Source organism: Excalfactoria chinensis, chromosome 9, assembly GCF_039878825.1.
Source record: "Excalfactoria chinensis isolate bCotChi1 chromosome 9, bCotChi1.hap2, whole genome shotgun sequence".
Lineage (NCBI taxonomy): Eukaryota > Metazoa > Chordata > Aves > Galliformes > Phasianidae > Excalfactoria > Excalfactoria chinensis.
The window spans coordinates 2,395,296-2,418,278 of record NC_092833.1 but is presented as its reverse complement, the minus strand read 5'-3'; the positions used below and the strand labels follow the sequence as shown (position 1 = coordinate 2,418,278).

General features: G+C 40.6%; 1 protein-coding gene across 4 annotated transcripts in view; it reads left to right on the top strand.

Moving 5' to 3' along the window:
- PIK3CB (phosphatidylinositol-4,5-bisphosphate 3-kinase catalytic subunit beta) overlaps positions 1 to 22,983 on the top strand; it is a 76,053-nt gene that overhangs the window by 36,062 nt on the left and 17,008 nt on the right. For 3 of the 4 annotated variants that reach the window (XM_072344868.1, XM_072344869.1, XM_072344870.1), the window contains 11 exons: positions 7,194 to 7,379; positions 10,595 to 10,820; positions 12,347 to 12,570; positions 14,618 to 14,800; positions 15,060 to 15,230; positions 16,019 to 16,096; positions 17,706 to 17,957; positions 18,511 to 18,607; positions 19,396 to 19,526; positions 20,095 to 20,148; positions 20,977 to 21,165. In XM_072344868.1, the coding sequence (XP_072200969.1) occupies positions 7,227 to 7,379; positions 10,595 to 10,820; positions 12,347 to 12,570; positions 14,618 to 14,800; positions 15,060 to 15,230; positions 16,019 to 16,096; positions 17,706 to 17,957; positions 18,511 to 18,607; positions 19,396 to 19,526; positions 20,095 to 20,148; positions 20,977 to 21,165 (1,758 nt within the window). In that variant the 5' untranslated portion in view covers positions 7,194 to 7,226. The remainder of the gene's footprint in view (positions 1 to 7,193; positions 7,380 to 10,594; positions 10,821 to 12,346; positions 12,571 to 14,617; positions 14,801 to 15,059; positions 15,231 to 16,018; positions 16,097 to 17,705; positions 17,958 to 18,510; positions 18,608 to 19,395; positions 19,527 to 20,094; positions 20,149 to 20,976; positions 21,166 to 22,983) is intronic. The other variant, XM_072344871.1, reaches the window with a different exon arrangement.

The window sequence follows — 22,983 nt, the reverse complement described above, 5'->3', positions numbered from 1 at the left end:
GCATAATTAGTATTTCCCACTTCTTCATTTGACTACGAAGAATCATCTTGCACAATTCCTGCTTAGAAATGGAATGTGTGGGGAGAAGTGGAGAGGATACACGTTGTAGAATTTGATAAAGTCACAGATTTTAATGTATCTTCTTAGATTAATTGCAGATACATCATACTGTCTTTTCATATAAGCACAAAACCCCACGGTTGTTTATGTTCAGGTATGTGACCTGAGAAACTGCTTTCCAGCCCGCTGTGTTACAGTGACATTTCTCTTCCAGGTTAAGTTTCAGCTCTTTCTCCTCCTGTCCCATCTACCTGCCCAGTGCTACTTCCCATGTGCCAGCTCTGCTCACCTCTTTGCTACGTTTGATTTTGTCTGCCAGGATCCTGGAAGTAACACCCCTGCGGCCAGAGTGTTCTGCATATCTCTGTGTATGAACTGGCTGTGAGAAACAACTGCATTGCTTTGGTATTTCGTACTCGCTGTGCATAGCATAGTACTCACTGCCTGTGAGTTGCCTGAAGTCTATCAGAAGCATGAGACTTATTGCAGCGTGCCATGAGACAAGCAGAGGAACGCCAGCAAGTAAAGCTCCAGTAGGTGAACAGATAAAGTTATCAGGGCTGCAGCAAAAGGCCCCAGTAATTCTCTTTTTTTTCCTTATTTGTGGAGAGTTATCTGTACTTCGTGAGGAGAGTGAGAGAATCTAAGCTTGGGTAGCTGAGAAAACTGCTCTTGGTACCACTCTGAGCACCGCAAGGGAATGGCATTTAAATAAGGCCCTTTGTGCTTTTTATGTAGATATTTTTAGGAAATCAAATGGTGGTATTTTTGTTCTGATTTCTGGAGGAATCCTGACTTAATGGGCACTTAATTTTCCACTCCATAGGGCCAGCTTGTGTTGCAGTTGAAGTGAACCGCTGGGAAACATTTATAGTAACACATGATCTTTAAAAATAACTTCCCAGGCTGTGCAGGAGATGTCTTGAATTCTTCAAATCTTTCTTATCATAGATAATAACTATGACATTCCCGGGGTGGAAAATCTTAGCTTTGCTAATTTAGGGACTTGTAATGAAGCTGTTTGAATTTCTCTTATCAATCTGTAAGCGGTTTGGGCTGAAAGACACCTCCTCAGCGGTGCAGCAGGGCTGGAGCTGGATGGGCATTCGGGTCCCTGCCAACCCACGCGGTCCTGTGAGTCGGCGATGACTCTGTGATGACTCCAGCTGCGAGCCCATCAGATCCGGCCAGCTCAGAGGCTGTGGCACATCTGTGACATGGTGACTATCTCAGCAGAGGAGGATGGCAGTTCTTCAGAGCCACCAACGTGCACACTGAGCTGCTGTGTGCCCGGCTTCGGAAGGAGATTAAATTCCATCAGATATACACGAGGAGTTTTTCCATTTATTTATTTTAAATCACCTCCAAAGTTTCATAGGACAAAAACCCTCCTGCATATTCCTATTTCTTCCCATCAGCGCTGCTAGATTCTCTTCCCTTATTTGCTCTGGGATGTGTGCTCATCTTTTTGTAGCAATCAGTGTTTACCTAGTGAGAAAAATGATTACAAAGGTTACGTTGTGTGAGCGCTCAGTGTTTCCTCTGCTTAGACTATGTGCTGTGCTGCTACTGTTTCCTAGAAAATTACTGTGGTCAGATTGTTTTCTGGTCCGTTTGGGACAGTAAGATACTGTTTCAACGCCGTTTGTGTGTGTCTGGATGGGGTGGCCCTTTTTCAGCCGCTTTCACTGCCGCAAGGCTTTTTTTAAAGCCCTTTGGCTGCCATGTGATAGAGGCAGTAGATAAATGGGTGTATTGATCACAGCCACGGTCAGCTTGGAGTGTGGTTCCTAGCAGTTGTTAATAGCTGTGAAAGCTGGTTGAGCTGAGCGCTCTCAGCTTCCATGGAATCAAAACAAGTGACTTTCTGCCATTTGTCCTCCGTCCCTGCAAATACTCATTAGTGAAAACAAAAGTAAATCAAGCTTTGTGTTCAGGAGTTTATTTTGTGACCTAATTACTTTTAACCCAAGAAGCTGTAGATATTGGTGCCCTTAAAATATGCCTTTGTTTGGAATAGTAAATGAAGGGATGGGTAGATGAAACTTATTTCATATGGAAACCAACCTCTGGCACACAAGTGGCTTCTGCCCCTGCACTTCCCTGGGCTTGGTGCTGAGGGGCAGCCCCAGGGGCTGACTGCTGTGAGGTCATGCTGAAGGTGTCAGAACGTATCTCCAATGCTGTTATGTGGGTGTTTGTGTCCACCAGCTTTCTTGCAGCTTCTGTTCTTTTTTATTACACTCCAGGATAACAGATCAAATGTTGCGCTGGATTTTACTTTGTCAGTTTTTTAGTTTGGAATGGAAAAAATATGCCTTAAAAGTAAATGTTGGGGGATTTGCTGTCAGATGGTAAATGTAAGGGAAGCTTCTAATTAATGATGTTCTCTGATATTCCACAACTTGGCCTTTGTTTTAGTTATGTTGGATTTAGAAGAAGTTACCCAATGCAGATTAATGTTGATTGTTGCTTATGAACCCCCTGAATTTGTGGGCAGTCCTTTGAAACAAAGCCCTGCGGTATCCTCTAGCCCCCAGCCCCGATTCTTTTTCTTTTCCATATCTGTAAACCAACACAGATGTTGTTTTTCCAGAAGGCAGCTAACCCGCGTTGGTGTTGATGCACCAGTTGTGCTGGTTGAATCCCAAGACCTTCCTGAATAATCTTAAATGCATCTCAGAGAAAATACCATTTTATGATTGAGGAAAAGGGAAGTGTGGAGAAATGCCGTGAGATAACAGTGGACAAAAGAGGAACTATAAAAGCATGTGAAGCCAGCTTTTAATTTTAGCTTGTTTTTTCTGGGCTGGATACAATTTGAAATCTCTTCAATCAATTAAACGAGGAGCAATGATTTTCCTGCATAATGCACCATTCTCTACTGTGTTTGCTGAAATTCTGTATGGATTGCCATTCGATCTCTAGGTTGAATTTGAGCTTCAACACTCATTCAGGTCCTGCCCGCTCTTGTCTAGTGAACGTGTCCCAGGATGGAGATACGCAGCCTCTCCAGGCTGCCTGCTTTACCATTTGGTGGCCCTCATTTGAAAGCAAACAAACCAACCAGCAGTGGCATTCTAGAAATTCTCTACGCACATTTTGTGAGTTCATTGCATTGTTAGTCTGTATCTGGTCTTCTGCAGGGCCTTGTGGCAGGTTTGCTCTCTGAGCGTGCTAGAACTCTTGTTTGGCAAGAGCCAAATTCAGGACAGCCTAATGAAGTCTCTACCCCTACCTTCTCAGATATTACGATCTATTGGTCTAAACGATGTCTTTGTAATACCTGAGGATGTACAAACATCTGGGTTTTGTTCCTGAATGTTCCGTAATGTTCAGCAGTTTTGCCAATGCCTGTCTTGCTGTCCATGTTTTATTTACAAAGACTGCATGCCCAAGCATTCACCCCTCCAGTGCCACGTTTTGCTTAGGGAAGAAAAGAAGTGGCTGGCATACAGATATGCTGTGCTTACCTTGCTTTGAGCATCGCCTTTCCTGCAGCCCTCTTAGCGATCAGCGAATCAGCAGCCTGCTGGTGCTCATTCTCTGATCATGAGATGTTGAGAAGTGTTTCTTCTGGTGAGCGTGGGGGTGCAGCTACAAAGCCACCAAGAGCTGTTGGCTTCTGGAATAGGACTCAGCACTACTAGAGCCTTCTAGTAGTCTTCTGTCTGCCTGGATGTGGTCAGTCATCTGGAAACAGAAACCACAATAGGATGAGAACAACAGCAACAAACCCTGTGCCTGCGAACACACAGCTGTGCTGGTTAGCTCTTAGAGCCTGTGGTCTGTTGGCCTTGAACTATCTGGTTATCTTGTGATCGAGGTCACGGTACAGAGAAAAGACAAATTCTGTAACTTTCACATTGATTTCACAGGAGAAATTCTCACGCTCTGCAGGAGTCCTTACTTGAGCTATTGAGAAGTATTCATCTTGTGCAGGCATTTAATGCTTTAATTGCTTTTGGCTGGGAATCCTTTCTCACAGCTGAAGGCAGCAGGAAGCGTTGCTCCATGACACGTGGCTGTGCCAGGAGGTCGCCCTACCCCACGCCCAGCTCTGTGTCACTACAGCTGGCTGTGGGAAGCAGTGTGCCAGCCTGCAGGCTCTGCTGGCTCCAAGCTGGAAAGAAAATAATACCTAAAATCTCATCTGGATCAGCTCTCAGATCTTGCTAAGGGCAGTGTGACTTTTTATCAGTTAGAGCCATTGATAAAACTGTTGCAAGGCCGTAGTTACCTGACACACACCTGTTGTATGGCACTGTGCAGACCTCATCCGGGTGCTAGAAGCTGGTAGGAAATTTGTTCCACTTCAGTTTTAATACTTGGATACATGCACCAGGGACAAGACCTATAGATGGGAAACCTGCAGGCTGTTGTCTTGGTTCACAAATCTGATTGTAGGTCTTCTAGTTTTTGGATATTAAATATGTAGATATGAAGATGAGTCTTATGTTTTGTTTCTCATTCTGGAGATGTCCTACTGAGCTGTGTTCTGTTTCTTTCCATTAGTCTAAGCAGCTCTTTCTATTGGTATAGTAAAATGCAAAGTAAGCAGCTTTGTGCTCTGTCTCTGTATAAGGACATAATTTATGTGCAAGTCAAAGTTCAGAGCAAGCTTACAGTTTGTGTGGGAAGTTTTGCATGCTGTCACATATCTGTGGCTTAAAGCAAACTAACTAAAAAACACAAACAGAAACCAGCCATACCGTTTGGTGCTGGGCTTTGCCATAGTGAATTCAAGCAGTCATTGGTTCGATACTTGTTGCCAAGTTGGTGTAACAACTGCTCTTCCTCCAAATGGAATTTTACAAGTTTCTAACTTCTGTATTGAAAATCAGTGACTGTAAGCAGATCCCGAGGAACCTCAGCCTTCATGCTGTCTACATTAGAAGATACTAATGGCATTTTGGAGTCTGGCTGCTTAGAACATTTTAAGCTTCCATGGGTGCATTAACGCGGTTTGAACAACTGCAAATCTTATGGAACACATCTGGAACAGGACGGCAATAGACACAATCTTATGCTGAATTTAAATAGAAATTACAGATGAAATAACTTATTACACATTAATATCGTTTCCTCTTTTTGTGCCTGTTAACTCTCTATAGAGGTGATACCAGTTTCTTATACCACAGTGACCACAGAATGCTATGAAAAGTAGACTGAGCACAGAAATACATGCACACGTGTATGAAAGTGCTTCAGTTTTAGATCATGCCAATGAATTTTCCTGTGGCTGCTATTGTAAGAGCTCTGGCAGAGTTGCTGTAGTAGAAGCAGCTGAATGATGACATTCCATTTAAAGACCCTCTTGTTAAAGACATGCTGATTGATAAAGGACTGTGCTCCAAGCTCTGGGGTGGATGCTGCGCTGTTCTAATAGCGCTGTGTGTTGCATGATGGGATGAAATTTTGTTTCTTTCCTATAGACAGCTTAAGAGGTCTCTCACCATGGTGAGTGTTCCACAGCCATGGAAGAGTGAAGGGGTGGATTTGTAATTAATGTGGTAATTAAGATCAGGTATTTTCATGCCTGACTTGTTTTCATCACTCGATCCCGCACAAATCTTGTTTGGCTTCAATCTGATGCAGTTCAGTGATTTGTTATTATTTTAATTCTTATTTTATTGGAAATGAGAACCTGATGATAACAGTTATTTGATGCCGATGATAATAATAGGAACTTCCTAATTGTTGCTTCTATTGAGTAAAAATATTTGTACTTACGTATTTCTGCTTTCTGAAAGTTAGATGGGTTTTTTTCCTGCTTGTTTTTAATGAAAACCCTACTAGCCCTTTATCCAGTACAAGCAGAATATGAAGAGAGCCATAGTAATAAGATGTGTTGGCAGTAGTCGTGCTCCTGTAAGCCCTCAAGCTGCAGTAAGGCTTGGAGAGGGGGGGAAGCTTTGGAATGGGTCTTATTACCCAGGGTATTTAGGTGGCAGGTAGAGGTTTGGGTTCCTCCTTGCCACCCCTCTTTTGGTACTGCACATTTCTCAAATGTAAAATGAATGGTTTCAAAGCGAACGTGTGGTGAGTTGGATTGTACTGGTCGTTTAAAAATGATCAGTAGTAGTTACCACTTACTGATGGGTACAGGATATTAACAGCCGATGAGGAATTTCACTGCTGCAGCTGGTTGGTGCTGGTGGTGTGTGGTGTTACTGCAGGCATGCTGGGCTAAGAATGACTGTTTCTCTTGTCTGTTGTTGTCCAGCAAGAGTTAGGTAGAGCATTAGTCTGCTCTGTCCTTAGAAGTGATTTACAGCAGTCATTTACAGCACTTCCCATCCCTCTGTCAGCTGAGGAGCAGAGAAGGCTAAAAACTTGAGTAGATAGTGATCAACAGGAAAACGCATCTTTAGAGGATAACTGAAAATACAAGACTTGGAAGGTCAGAAAGTCTGGCAGTACTACTAAGGGTAATGAAAAATGACCTGAAGTACAAAGAGCAACTCATCAGGAAGCCAGTGAAGTGCATTGCAGCAGATCATACAAAAGCTTTTCCCCGCCCTTGGTGGATGTAGTTTACACAGTGAGTTAAATTCAAAGGAGATGATCTGCTTTCACCTTTAAAGGTGAAGTGAAGGAGATGAGTGTTTCTGAAGGGAAATGTCTCTTTCTAACAAGATATTGAAGATTTTCCTACTCCTAATATAGGCTTTGAAGTTGAATTAGGCACTCTTTCCATGTTTGTGAACAACCATCATAAATTGGATAGTTCAAAACTACAGAACGATGTACTTTCATACTAAATATTGCTATATTGTCTCCAAGAAGTTTGTTTCCATAGTGTTTCATGGAGGTGGCTTCAGAGAAAATTCAAGATGAATTTCAGACTGAGTTTTAGCTAGCTTCTGCTTAGTCTTTTTTAATGTACTTTTACATCATTAAGACTTAATTTTAAACACCACATGAGTGCTTTACCAGGTAAGTGTTCTTCCTATACTAAATGGAATTAATGAGTAGGACGATGTGGATGTGTTTGCAGTATTGGCATTTGAAACCCCAGACTTGTGAGCTGAACCGCGCTAACAGACTTAAGTAAACTTTCCAAAAGCTTCAAAATGTGTGTCTAATTATAGAAGGTTAAGTACACTGAATTGAATTCTTTTTTTCCAAAGGCCATGTGGTTATGATATTGCTGAGATCCCATAATGCCTCCTGCCGTGACAGACAGCCTTGACATCTGGGCAGTGGATTCACAGATTGGCGCTGATGGCTCAATATCCGTGGACTTCCTATTGCCCACTGGAATCTACATCAACTTGGATGTCCCTCGAGATGCCACTATATCTCATATTAAACAGGTAATACCAAGTGGTCAATTAACTTTTACTTGAAATGAGTTCTGGTTCTGATTTTCATGTGCCTTCTGGCAAATCAAGCAGCGAATCTGGGTAAGCATAAAAAATTAATTAGAGGTGCATTCATGGCAGTGTGACTGGTGAAGATGTACGTGTCTGAGGGCTTTGGATGTTTCTGAACAGACGTCGAGGTATGGAGAAATAATTTCTCACTGATGGTTACACTTGAGCAGAGATTAACATTGCTCTGCGTTAATACTGAGTCATTATCTCTAAACCTTTTGTTAACGTCTTATTCGTACGTTGTGCATTTATGTAACATTTTTCTGGTTAGTGCAGAAACAGGAGATGCTGTGTCTGATGTGATGGTTGATACAGAAGTGATATGTTGTGTTCCTGCTCCTTTTGTTTGACACCAATGGTGGCCTTATAAAGCCACTGCTTGAGTTAGTGAAGAAGTGCCTTGTTGGGACATCACTTAAAAAGAGTGAGATCTGTGATTGATTTTCTGTGTGAGGGGTCCTTCTGAAAAATGGGTGTGAAAAATCCTTGTCTATTTGTTCAGAGGAAACAATTTTCTTTACCAAAGAAGGGCTCTGACCCTTTTGTTTTGTTTCAGATGCTTTTAATTCTTTTGGGATGCGATACTGTGGATTTTCTATTTTGAAAGACAGTGTTACAAACAGTTCATCCAGGGAGTATTTTGTGTCACTCTAAAGGGATGGAATTAATCAAATCTGGTTTCTATAATTCCAAGGTATTTTGAATTCAGATTTGAGCAGTGGATTCGATCTGTTCTTGTTTATGGAGTGTTTCAAATACTCGACAGGGGGTAACACCCATTCACAATAAAATCTTGCGCGTTCTCCAAGCTTGTGTTCATAATGCTGAGGAGTGTTATGCTTCCGTGCTGGTCTCCTTACTGATGTGATACAACATAGATCTGAAGCTACATGAATTCTGTGAATTTGCTGTTCTGTTTTGACTGTGAAAACGTTCGAAATAAAGTTGATAAACAAGGAGCTGATCAAACTTACTGTCAGGACTGAGGGAAAAATCGACGTGCGTTCTTATCTGGATGTGTCACAGCAGAGGGACGCAGCATAAAGCATTGCTGCTTGATGACCTTTTTCCACTGACCCCTAATTTTATTTGAAGAAAGACTTCTCTCATTTTATCGCAGTTACATTTTGTAGAATAAATCACCTCTGTAGTAAAAAAAAGAAGTGTGTGAGGGGATGTCTAAGCTGGGTATATCCCTGAGTAAAAAACAGAATAAATGGCAGAGCTGAACATGGAGATGGACCTTTGGAGGGACCAGTGTGGTGCCTTCAGCCCATCTTTCCTTTCTGGGCAGTGTGAAGGATGGAATTTGGGTAATAAAATCACTTGGAAGGGCAACTTTTGAAAAGTAAAGGTGAACTTAAGCATGGAAATGGAAGATTCAAAGTCCGGATTCAATATGGCTGGTGACAAGAATCAAGGATGTTTTCAAAGGAAAATGTGCTCATGTTTGCTAATTCATAGACCTCAGTATTGAAAGTGAATGTTAATGGAACATCACTAGACAGCAGAGGACATCACTGAAAACGGGATGGAGTATCTATCTCTGTTTGCTTCCCAGCCCCAGCAACACCGAGAATGAGTTATTTATCAAGCTCTGTTGTCTTGCCTGCAGTAAATAACAGTCCTACTTAAAGTAACTCAGTTTGGCTTGAATTCCACTTCTTTAAAACTGAAGCCAGTAGCTGAAGTGGCAAAAAAACTGCTCGAGGAATTTCCTCTGGATTCACCTTCCCAACAAGCTGCTCTTGTTGTGGGTTACCTCCAAAGCTGCCTCTAAAAAATAAGTCCGAGCAGAGGGGAGGGAATAGGGCGTGTAAAGGAATAAATGCACACTTAGAGACCTATTACTGCCAATGACCTGGTCAATGTTAAGGTGGAATTAGGCACTGGGATCCAACACAGCAGAACTTTACTTTTTTTGCTGCCCAGTTGTTCTTGCAGAGAGAAGGAATGTTAATTGTGTCTATATTACAGAGCTCTTTCATGGAAATAATGGGTTTGGAAACTAAACAGTAACCACAGTATAGGCAGCGTGCTGTGTTAGCAGCTTTGCCCCCAGTACATTGCTGTGACAAGTCTTACTTGGAGAATATGGCATTTATAAATAGAGGACCTGAGAAATAGGATAAACTCCTTATGCTTCGTGTGAAACTGTAAAGATGAAAACACGAGGAAAAAAAGGACAAATGGCCATTTGTTTGAGAGCTGAAGAATTTTTAAGAGCTCGTTTTTTGTAAGCACTGAAATTCTACCACTGGCTGTAATTATACTGTGTGTGGCAGCAAGCGGCTGATTTCAGTGGCACTCAAGTTTCGGGAACTTCATCTTTGTAAATCCTATAGTGTTTAAGGTTATGATAAGTACTAATATTCAGAAATTGAAATTAGCTCGTATGTATAAAGATCAATAACAAACCCACCAGATTTTTAATTGATATAATTAGCAATTAGAGAATAACACAGAAAAGAACCCCATAGATTTTGTGTCTTTTCATATCTTTGAAGTGGGAAGTCTTATTCTAGTCCAAAAAAAGAAAAGGCTTTTGCCCAACGAGGCCAATTAGACTGGGCTATGTTTATGGGAAGGCGGCCTCGGTTGTGCAGATCCCATGGACACATGCAGATGTTCTCACTTTGCTGTAGTAGTTCAGTTCAACTTCTTATTTTTGGGAAGGATGTTTTTCATGCAAGATTTTTGACGCTGCATTGTTGATCCTACAGCTCCTGTTTCAAGTGAAGTTTAAGAAACAAGTCCATAAAATATAAACTTCTACAATTCAGACCAAGTAATTCTCACCTTTATGTATGTGTTTATATAACAACAGTTCTTTTCACCTACAATTGTGATTTCTGCTAAGAATTTGATATAGCTTATATTGGTGTTGGGTGAGTGGTGATCTACTATGTAGACACTCGGTTCAGTGAAGCATTGTTGAGTGCTGCATGGGTGACTCGCATGTCTTGGTGGCCTGCAAATAACTCACAAATACATTTACCTGGAGCTTCTACAGACAGCGGGCAATTTGACATGATTTGTGTTACTGTGTGTTTTTTAACCTCTGGGATGTTTGTGCACATTAGTTGCTGCTTAAAAATAACCATGAGATGGATACTAAAAACCAATCACTCTTCTTATTACTGTTTTTTTTCCAGCTGTTATGGAAGCAGGCACACAGCTACCCGCTCTTCCATCTCCTCATGGAGATTGACTCTTACATGTTCTCATGTGTGAATCAGACGGCTGTACACGAAGAACTAGAAGATGAAACACGGAGACTTTGTGACGTCAGGCCCTTTCTTCCTGTCCTGAAACTAGTGACAAGGAACTGTGATCCGGGAGAGAAGTTGGACTCCAAAATAGGTGTTCTCATAGGCAAAGGTAATTACATTTACTTTCCTCTGTATTTTTTTGAAAACTTTGTTTTATAGAAGCGGGTTGTAGTTGGGCAGGAAATGGGGAAAAAACACATTTTTCTTCTCTTTTTGTCTGATGAAATTTAAAACAATTTTAAATACTAAAGATGGCGCATCTGGAAGTTGACAGATGCTACTCTCTGTGTTGTAGTTCAGCACGGTGTTGTGTAACTACATCAGTCAAGAGCAAAAGCCTTATCTCATTAGATGAGGGGATTAGATTGGGGGGAAAAAATCTATAATGTTATTGCTAAGTGATGGAACGCTTAATCCCTGAAAGTGCTCCCACAAGTAGCCTAATGAGAAGTTGCATAGGCAGAGGGAACTGGGAATTGTTATGAGTTTGGTATACGTGATTTCTGAGTTGCTTAGCAGTGTGATCCTCGGCTTTGCTCTCCACTGTGACACTGGTTTTCAGCAAACAATGGGAAGCTATTTTTAAGGGTTTCTCAGTAACTCTTGATGTTATTTCAGAATTTTCATCTTTTCAATCTACTGTGGTTATACAATAAAGATTGACGGGGTCGCATGAGGTCACACCTCTTGTTTTGAAACAATGAACCATTGTTAGCTCCTTTATAAGGACGGCAGGTTTTGTTTAGATTTCAGCAGTGCGCTGTCTGCCCGTTTGTTAAAGCCAACAATGGAAGCAGGAGTTCAGCTGCTCAGACGTACTCTGACAGCTTCTGAGATTCACGTTCTTTGCTGGAATATTTCTCTTTCTGTGCTTTTAAACGTACTGTTTTGTTCTCAAACAGTATCTGGTGCTTTGTGTAATCTGGGCAGCGTCCATCAGCTTGGGAGAAATGAAAAAACACCCACACTTGCAGATTCTGTGCTTCCTGAACTTCCTTATGGGCTGAAGAATTCACATTCGCTGGGGACTCTCACTGTGTATTCTTTCTATATATGTTTTGGAAAAGGAATTTCATTGGACTTGGATTGGTTGAACTTTCAGTCCTATCAGTTTTATTTGAGTAGAAGGTTTATTTTAATCACAAGGAAATGTCAAGAACGAGTGGATCTGTCTGCAGGTCAACTATTCTTTTTTTGCCTTTTAAACAAATCAAAAAGATGGCATCTTTAAGGGGCTGAGCGGAGAAGACAATGATTTAAAAACACTCCAATGTGTGGTTTTTATGGTGCACTTACAGTGCTGTGTTTGCATTTGCCGTTGCGAGGGGAGACTTAAAACTTCCTGATCTATTTTGAAAGCAGAGTGAGGTTGGATTTTCCATTTAATGTTAAGCAAGGAATTTTTTCTTGCTGTTCCGACACTTAAGACAGGTTGCATGGGAATTGTGCAAATAACTTTGACACTCCATTGATATACAGGGGGATGTGGACAGTTATATACAGTGATATACAGAGGGATGTCGAACTCAGCTTTTTTATGAGCAGACATTTTGGCTGGAGGGTCTGAATAAAATCACTTATAGAGCCTTACCTTAAGCAGTTGAGGTGTTCTTTTGTTTGATTGAACTCTTGTAGGTCTCCATGAGTTCGATGCCTTACAAGATCCTGAAGTGAACGACTTTCGAGCTAAAATGCGGAGAATCAGTGAGGAGAAGATTCAGTCGCTTGTGGGTCTTTCCTGGATGGACTGGTTAAAGCACACTTACCCACCAGAACAGGAACCCGTTGTCCCAGAGAACTTCCAAGATAAGCTCTATAGTGGAAATCTTGTAGTGGCTATTCATTTTGATAACTGCCAGGTAGGAATGGATGTTCATTGTATTTGATGTACGGTTCTTGATTCTGATCTGAGTTAGTGTGAGGCCAATCAAACATGTAAGTGAAATAGAATGATAATGTTACCAGGGTCCTTGGCTTTTGAAAGTGTGGAAGCCAATGGACAGTTGTGATGTGAAGTCAAATTACAGTTCTACTCTTTCCTGCTTTTAAAATTGAAATGTACAGCTCTTACATCTTGTGTTATTTTATGTTCATTTAAACCTAAAACGCACTTCAAAGTTCTCAAGACCTTTTTGGTCAACTATTAGTTGTGTGACTTCTCTAGGGATTGAGTTTAGGCCCAAGAGATGCTGAATGGGGAAGAACCAACTTCAACAGGCTTCTTTCTGTTCGTGGTTCATTTTTGAACATCTTTAAGGGTGAGCTGTTAATTAGGTTGAGAAATAAGCATACAAAATAAGAGTTAGCTTTCCCTCAACTGCACATGCACAGAGAGAAATGAAACACTAGCTGAGACTTGAAATTACCTTCTTGTTTCTTGTAGCCAAGCTAGCAACCTCCATAGCTTATTTTGAAAATAGCTTTTTTTGATGGTGAAGTTGCTATTTTTCTGCTTGATTCCTCATTTTTACATTGTGTACTTCTTGTGGTCAGCATAGGAAGCCTTAGAATCTCAGAAGCACGTAATAATAGGCTGTATTTGCTGCCCATTTTGACCTAGTTGTTAGATATTGATGTTCTAATGATGAAGCTAATTTTATTTGCAAAGCTGTATCGTTTCTATACCATCTTTATTAACACTAAGAAAAAATAATGAAGTTGTAAAATTATATGTGGCTCTGGAAACACTGAATGCAGAGATGAATATTGCATTTGGTAATCAGTAACACCATCTGATGTGGGATACGTGGGAGTTTGTACAAAAAGAAACCTCACAACTTTTCCAGTTGTTTACAGCATAGCAGAGGACTCGTCGTTTTTCAGGAACAATGAGAATTTCTGTGTTAGTCAGCTCTCGAGGAAGGTATTGTGTATAAGAATGCATTTGATATAAAAGGAATGCAGAAGTTACTGTTGGTTCAAAATGCATTTGCCTGCCACTGTAACAGCTTGGGCTCCCAACATTCCAAATATTTCAGATGCTTCTGCTACCAGTTCTGACCTTCTAAGCTATTAACAGTTCAAATTGGAGCTGGTGTTTGGAGCACTAAACTGTTCTGGACTACTTGCGTTGAGTACTGTAAGACAACTTGGAATGAAGTAGGAAATTATAAACCTACCTAATTGGCTTTGGAACAAGATAGGGAAACTAATCGCCATTGCTGTGATGTGCACACAGGTAAAAAACCTGCTATTTTGAATTAGATTAGCCATTGTAGGACACCAGCCTCGTGGGAAGGAAAGGGTTCATTCCTCTTTGTCTGCTGCCAGCTGTGGTAGGAACAAGGAACAAGCCTTTGCTGCTCAGCAAAGTTCTGAGCAGGAGAAGCTGGAAATACAAAACTCTTTTTGCCTGACTTTGCGCAGTTAGATTTTCTTACTTAGCTTCTTGCTAATAAAGTTCAACACGAGTCATAGGAATGCAAGTCAGGCAACACTTGGTTTGTAAATAACTACTCTTAGTGTGCTCATGTGTTTGTGAGTGACGATGTGTGCAAGAAAAAAACCCAACAACAACAAAACAAGCCCACCCAGAAGTCCACCACAACAAACAAAAGAGCAAACAGAACCTGCTGGATCAACCTTTCCAAATCATGGTAGATGGAGACAAAAGACTTCACAAAATATCTTCTTTTACATTAGGAGTGATGACATTCAGTGCATCTAAACCTTTTTCCCCCTAATTGAAAAACAATTCTAACTTCTTTAACTTTTTAAGATGGAAATAAAAGCTGCAGATACTATGAAAAGATCTGATGAAAATTTTTGTCTGGAAATGGAGTCTTTCCACATTGTATGCTGTGGGTATTGGGTGCCACCCCTCTTTTCTTCACTCCCCTCACATCCGTGCAGTCACAGTCTGACTATGGAAGCTGATATCTGGTGTTCCTCTTTGTGTTTTGTTAGGATGTATTTAGTTTTCAAGTGTCTCCTAACATGAATCCCATCAAGTTGAATGAACTGGCAATCCGAAAACGTTTGACTATCCATGGAAAAGAAGATGAGGAAATTGATCCTGCTGACTACGTGCTGCAAGTCAGCGGGAGGCTAGAATATGTTTTTGGTGATCATCCCTTAATTCAGTTTCAGGTATGTAAAGCTCTCCGTAACTCCTTGTAATCAGTGCTCTCGGGCTTTGGCTACAGTTTCACTTTGTATCATATGCCATTGCATAGTGAACAAAGCTGAACATTAGTGTGCTTCTCCCTCATGCCTGCTCTGCTCTCCAATCGTAAAACAAATGTGCATCATTTCCTTTGTGGCTTTGCAATAAATTCTAATTGCTTTGATTTGAAAGTTGTTGCAGAAATATTCTGTTAGTTTCTAATTCTTTTCCATGGGCTTTTAGTATATACACAACTGCGTGATGAACAGGACCCTTCCTCAGCTGACTCTCGTCGAGTGTTGCACCATAAAGAAAATGTGTGAGCAGGAAATGATTGCCATAGAAGTTGCCATAAACCGAAAATCATCCAACCTTCCTCTTCCTCTACCACCAAAAAAAACAAGAGTGACGACTGTAAGTTAATATGGAGAGTCTCTGATATCCATGCACACTAGTTTTACATCAGACATAGCAGGCCTTGCAGCTTTTTGGGTACTTCCCTGTCCTCACCTCCCTCTTGCTCTCTTCCCCAGTGTCCCAGAAAGGTCCGCTGTCACACTGTCTTTGCTGTTGATTCTACTTCTAACCACAGGCCAGAAAAGAGCAGATAATAATCTGTTACCTGCACCTGGAGAGATTACTGCACAGAGCCCTATTCTCCAGCATCAGCATCTGAAGGCTCCATTGGCTTGGACAGTAGTGACCTGTGGTCTCTTGTATTCCCTCATATCTTGCATGATGTTTTCACTTCAATGATGGCAACTTTTGCCATCAGATAAGTCTAACTTGTAATATAGTGCTTCCTTCATTGTTAAACTTACCATGGCCGTATCACACAGTTGTAATTTGTGTGTTGTTATTCTAAGGAATGGGGACAGGTTTTGTTCTTTTAATTTGTAGCTATATATTCAGAGCAACTAATACATTTGGAGAGTTGTAATTATTAGACAACAAGTCGAATGCAGTGTATTTTCTTCTTGCCCTCCCTCTCCAATATCTTCAACTTGATGTTTTTTCTGTCCTCCTTTCCTTTTGGAGCACCTGAGATGCTCTTGCAGTTATGATTAACAACTTGTTTTTTAAGATTTCAAATTCATATTTTAACAGATGTCTCTTAGTTCATATTTATGGCTTCTGCTGAAAATATTTAGCGTGTGTAATAATTCTGTTAAGAGAAAACTTGCATCTTTTTCCCTTCTCAGAGTGTATGGGACATCTGCAGCCCCTTCAAGATTGTTCTGTTAAAGGGTAATAAGCTAAATACAGAAGAAAATGCCAAAGTAAGTAATTTTCCACAGTTTCAGAAGACACTGATACTAATTTTAATGCTTTTCTACATTTAGTGAATGCAGAATTGAACAGGTTTCAGGTGAGGAAAAGTGCACGCATTGTTGCTTAATTGTATCGTTATATTGCTTAAAATCTTAATTCTTAGCTAAAACTGTTGCTTTATTGACTGAAGTTGGATAGGAGCATTAGAGCATTATTAGTAACTACAGATGGCACGACTTGCATGTTGGTCTTTTTTCCAAGTATCTGTGAGTACTGATACAAGATAACCTTATTCAGACCAAACTTCCCTAAATATCTGACAATCAAAAGTAGATTAAATATTATACGTTTTTAATTGGAACTGAGGGTATTTTTTATAGTCCACAATAAACTCTGTGTGTTTCTAAGCGTGGATGGTTTGCTTCTATACAATCTGCCTTTTATTTTCTGACACACAGGAGAAGCTGTAGTATCACTTGCTATCCAGCGCACATGAGTGGGCTGCTGCCTGTGTTACAGACCACAAGCTGTTAACACGTGGGGAGTTTTGACACTTTAAGGCCTTACTGGACACTTGCTTGTGAAGTAGAACAACGTTGATTTCCTTTATTTTATTTGCCCAGCAATTAATTAAGTAGGTTGGAGAGAAGTTCAGTTAGCCATTGAAGCTGGCTGTTCTGATACTTTGTTCTGATGCTTTATTTATGATACACATTGCTTTTTGTTTTCCTTCAAAACTACAGCCATGACGTCTGTGTGCATGCAGTGCGTGTCATGGTACTGTGCTGCTAAACGGACCATGGCTGCAGGGTTGATGTATGAGGCAGTGTGGCTTTAGAAATGGAGGTCTGCAAAACCAGGCACAAATATAGTGCTGTGGTCTGTAATTACAGAGGCATTAAAAAAAAGCCTTGTGAGTGGAAACAGGAATTTTGACTGTGTTTGTAAATATATATACATGAATTGTTACATATGTGTATGTACACGTACATGCACGGTTACATTTCCTGATGTAAGAGTTCTTTCCAGCATGCTGTGTATTTCATTGGTGTTCATGTAGCTGTTCTCACCTCACATTGGCTCATAGTGGTGAAGACTGACAAAAATAGGAGAAACTGAAATTTCTGAATCTCGCTGGGACTCAAGTAAATGTCTTTAAATTGACTGTTTCCTTTCAGTGATTGATTGTGTTCGGAAAAAAATTGTGATCATCTATATTTATATGCAAGTTAACTGAGTCATTTTAACAGTGGATGTTCCTATGGCAGCTGTATCAAGGAGCATAACTCACCACAGAGCGTTCTCCCAGTCCTAATACTTGTGCCTGGGTTGTGAGTTCAGCCTCTTCATCTGAAGTAGGAGGTTTTTGCACGGAGTGATCAGGCAGGGCATTGTTTGAGCATCGGCTGTTGGTGCTACTGAGACTTTGTCTAGGGATGATTCTGGGCTGACGGCAGATTTCCTTTAGCATGGCTTCATTTAACCTGTATTAAAATACCAACATTGTTTGTTATCAAGTTAGAAATAAACATGTATGTTCTGTGTTATATTCTATGCAGAATTCTGTAGCTTCTGAAGCAGGTCTTAATATTTCTTCTCTAATTTTCCTTAATGCAGGTTCACGTTAGGGCTGGTATTTTCCACGGTACGGAGCTCCTTTGTAAAACTATTGTCAGCACAGAAATATCTGGGAGGAGTGACCATGCTTGGAATGAAGTACTGGAGTTTGAAATAAATGTCTGTGATCTACCAAGAATGGCAAGACTCTGCTTTGCTGTTTATGCTGTGATGGATAAGACTAAAACTAAGAAGTCAACTAAGTCAATGAATCCCTCCAAATACCAAACCATTAGGAAAGCAGGAAAAGTGGTAATTTGTTCTTTTTCTTTTCTCCCTTTTGTACCTCTGATCTCTATGTAACATGTTTGATATTCAGAAATCTTTCATTGCCCTCGCTTCAGTTTTCAAGAATAAAAAATGAGTAAGAAAGGTAATGAAAAAGTATCTGTGTGAAGGATTGCACATCCTGGTACAAAAAAAAACCCCACAATATTTTCCTGCTTCTCAGACACTGAAAAAGACACGAATGTTTTGATTTGAGGCAGGTTGGCAAATGACTCCTTAACAAATTGTACTTTAAGATGTTAGTTGTGTTCTCATCTCTAGAACTCAAGGTGAATTTTGATGGGGAAAAGTACGAGCATCTGGACTCGTGTTGAGAGCAATGTGCGTTCTTAGATTGGCAGAGTGGCTCCTTAGAATTAAGTCCTGTTGTCTCAAAGGACCCAGAGTGTGTGTGAAAGCTGTGCTCGTGCTTGGTTGCTTTCCTGAAAAAGAGCGACACTAAAGATGAAGGAAAACAAACCCCACGCTCAAACCCCTGCCATCTTAGTTTCTACATAGAAGTTCTTTCTGTTAACAGCACTACCCTGTAGCCTGGGTAAATACCATGGTGTTCGATTACAAAGGACAGCTGAAGAATGGAGAATTCGTCCTGCACAGCTGGTCATCATTTCCAGGTGAAGTTTAATTACTGTACTCGTATTTGAAACATTTGAGATTGAGGAGCGGTATCGAATAGAATATTGGCTACATGCGTGTGCAATTTTCGTCATGATTTCTTTGCTACGTGTATTTTTTTTATGTCTTTCATGAAAGTGCTGTTTATCTGACAGGAGGACAACCGAGAGCTTGCTTGAAAACAGTATTCTGAAAGTGTCACTTGAAACTCAAGATGCATATTGAAATCTAGTGTTATCTGGTTGGCTTTTTTTAGTGCACCTCAGGTTTCATTTGGTTACCTGTGCTAGGTGTTTTAAACGCAGCAGGTGACCTACATTGTATGTGACAATAATGGAGTTACAAGTTTGGTTTTGAGACTTCCTTCCCTGAAGTTCAGATTGATTCGTACAGCAGTCTGAAATCTACATGTCACTCTTCATTTAATCGTGAGAACTGCAGTATTAATCTGGCTTTAGTGTTAAGGGGAAAGGAAAGGCTTAACACGTTCTACTCTTTTTCATGCTCAGTGTACATGTGGGCTTACAGAGACTGATGTTATTGGGACTGAAGCTGCATTTGGCTCAGGGTAGCAGCATCCAGGGTTCCTTTGGTGTTATGCTTCTTCTGGAAGGAGAAAGTCTTGCATCTGTGAATATAGAGTGTATGAAATGTTTATTCCAGAGAGGCATGCGCAGGAGAGGTGCTGTGCAGACCACTGTCAGTCATTTGGACTGAAAGACAGTGACACAATTAAGTTATTGTTATCTTTTTAATTTAATGTTAATTGTTCTTGCTAATGTTTTAGATGAGCTTGAAGAAATGTTAAACCCGATGGGAACTGTCCAGACAAACCCTTACACTGAAAATGCAACAGCTTTGCACATTAGATTTCAAGAATATTCAAAACAGCCTATTAATTACCCTCCCTTTGATAAGGTAAGATGTGACAGAGTGAGCAAGAATGCTTATATGCAAAGAGCTGTTTTTTCTTTACCTCCAGCTGCTTTTGTCACCGAATTCCCTACTTTCTGGAGTTGTTTGTATTGCAGTATGTAATAATGTCAGTGCTCTGCCTTTACAGTCTCCATGTAATCTTTGAAGACGTAAACGTTTTAAGATACTCTGTGCATTGTCTCTTGAGCAGCACAATCACGTTCCGATACCAATGGTCTTTTAAAAAGCTAAACTTGAGTGCAACGCTGCAAACCTTCCAACTTTGCCTGTGTCCTGTGCAGATCTGTTACTGCTTTGTACGGATGTGTGAGATGCTTTTTGGAACACTTCTTTTTTCAGGGCTCTTCATACCATATAAAAAGGATACCGGGAAAAGCAGAGCACTGAACTGTGGTTATTTGTTCCATAGAAGTGCACATGATACCCCGTATATGCAATATGATAGAGTTGTAATTACTTATAAGATAGCAAAATTGACTTACCTATGGTTGTAAATGTCAGTGTCAGATTTATATGTAAATCTGATCTGTTTTAAAATGTCTTTTTGCAGATACTTGAAAAGGCAGCTGAGATTGCACGAAGCAGCGACAATGCTGCGATGGCGGTAAGCGTCTGCTCAAGGCAGCACTTTTGAGGAGTGTTTTTTTTATCTTCTGCATCAATCTGAGATAGAATAATTCAGCTACTCGAATAGCTGTAATTCTATGGACTTTATTTTCTTACGTAAGCCACTTTGTTGAACTGCCTTGAACTCACTCTCATTCATTCTTTTTCAACTTATTTTGGACTTCCAAAAGAACGCCTTGGCTGTTCTTTGTCAAATAACTGCAATTCTGTTGTTGCTGATATCATTGCTTTAATTTCCACTCTTTCAATCTCAAATATGTCTCAGAAAAGAAGAGTTAACTTGCAAAGGTGCTTTCATGCAAACTGATGTAGAGAATCAGTGCTTACATCAGTATTTCAGAGAGACAAAGCAGCACATTGTCTGGAAGAGATGGGTCTGGGAGAGAAGGCAAAACTGCTTCTTTGCACACTTAGCAAATATACTTCCTTTGGTTATTGCTGGAAAAGTGTCTTTTGTATTTTAATTAAAAAAGAAAAAAAGTTACTTATAGGTGTATAACATTTACTGGTTTGAAAAACAAAAGTAAAACTACGTGCATCCGAATGAGTTTTCCACGCTGGAGCTGGAGAACAGAAACATTGCCACCTAGCGACCGTAACTCTGAAGTTGTTTTTTAGGGACTTCTGCAGCCTGAGTTCTGAATGGCTGCAAGGTGCGGTGTGACTCTTAGAACCAGTTCAGCTCTCTGAAGGAAAGGCTGAGTTGTCATCCCCTTCTATCTCATGTTCTCCTTGGTATAGCATTGCTGGTACCTGAGCTCCAAGGATCCTGCTGAATATATCAAAACATTCTCTCGTTTTCTAGGGTCGAGGTGGTAAAAAATTTTATATTGTGCTGAAAGAAATAATGGAAAGAGATCCTTTATCTCAGCTCTGTGAGAATGAAATGGATCTCATCTGGACTTTGCGATACGACTGCCGTGAAAACTTCCCACAATCGCTGCCAAAGCTGCTGCTCTCCTTAAAATGGAACAAACTTGAAGATGTTGCTCAGGTAAGACAAAAGACAGAGCTGGTGTGGAAAAATGTCCGTGTCCCAGGGCGGGTAATTAAACCTCACTGAAGCAGACACTGTTTGTTTATTTATTTGATGGAGAGAGCAGGCACTCATGGTAGAAGACACCTCATCGTAGTGGTGGTTTGATCAAATAATGTATTTGTAGTAGCATGCCTGCTTCACAGGATGGCTTAATAGTAACATAACATACTGTGTATGTATGGGAACTATCTCGTCTGATGGCGTACACAGCAGGTTGGGAGAAACTAGGAAAAATCCATCTGGTGTGAGCACTGCCAGTAATGCAGAAAGCAAGGAGTTGTTCCCACCTGCCGGTCAGATGTGAGTGTCCTGGATTCATTTTTGTCGGGGAGGAATAAAGCATGATTTTGTCTGTGCCACAAACACCGCAGCAACAAAGCACTGCACCCAGACAGTCATTGCTCCCTTGTTTCCTTTCACATCCAGTCTTTCTCTTGTTCTCTATTAGTTCCATTATGTGCTTCTGAATTAATTGCTCACTTTTAAAAGTTGTCTGGAAATAGGAATTGTAGAAATGGAAGCATTTGTTGTTTAGTCATTAAAATACATGAAGAAAAAAGGCATTGTGATTACATGCAGAGACGCTTTAGAGTACAGCCTAAATATCGGAGAAGTTGTTTGGAGGATGGATATTTTTGACAGCTCAAAAGTACCTTAAATTTGAATATATAAAAAAGAAGGTATAAGGCATTTTATTTAAGCCAGTGGTTGAAAATGCACAATAACCCTGGTTATTATTGTGTTATTTTGAACAAGGAATGCAGCGTTTGTTTGCTTATGCATAGATGGTATTGTGGTTTATATTTGAAAGCTGTTGTTGGCAGCAAGACTGGTCTATCTGTAACGTGAGATGTTACCCCAAGCATGCTGAATGTTTCTGTAGTACTTCAACATGTAAGTATTCCAACTGGCACCACCCCAGCAGATCGCATGGAAATGTAGCAATTCCAAAACTAGCAGCACTCACACATTGCCTCTTATTGAGCTCCCATAGTACTTGTGTGCGCTGCAGCAGCTGTTCCACTACAACAGAACGTGTGCCTTAGTATCAGAAGTGCTGTTAGTGTAAGCATTGCAGTGAGAGTCTGACACCTCGAGCAAAAAGCAAAAGCTCAAATAAAAAACAACAGCACAAAACCAGCTGTTGACAAGAAAAATGAACTGGAATATTATATTTGATTTTAAACCATCTTTGATCTATTAATTCATGGTGCTATGTACAATGGATGAAAGCTTTCTTCTATTATTTTCCACATAGATTACATCCAAACTCTGGTTGCGTTGTAGTATTTTAGTAGAGGATTTGGCAGTGAATGAATTCCGAATGTGTTTGTCCTTAGTGTCACCATGACTTGCTCGCCCTGCAGTGCAGTGTGATGGCTGAACTAGTTGGCAGGATTCGCAGGCAGTATTTATTCTCAGAATAGAAATCAGTCATTGTTAAACAATAAAATAATAACCAACCGCTGTCACTCAGCTGGCACTGCTGTAAGTGAGAGCGACCTCTCTGCTGTCGAACCAGATGAGAGCATTTCATGATGCAGGTTTCTTCTGTTCCAAATGCAACAAGCATTTCTGATATCCTTTGAGCTGCCCTTCAGAGCCATTTACTGGCAATGCCGTGGATCTTGAGCTGGATGGGCTGCACTTCTTTTAACAAAAGTTCCAAGGAGGAACATAGACGGAGAGTTGTGTCACATGGGGAATCTTCTTGGCTGTCTCCTGGCTCAGTTGGATCTTGCTGCCTCTTGCTCATAATCAGTTAAAATTTTC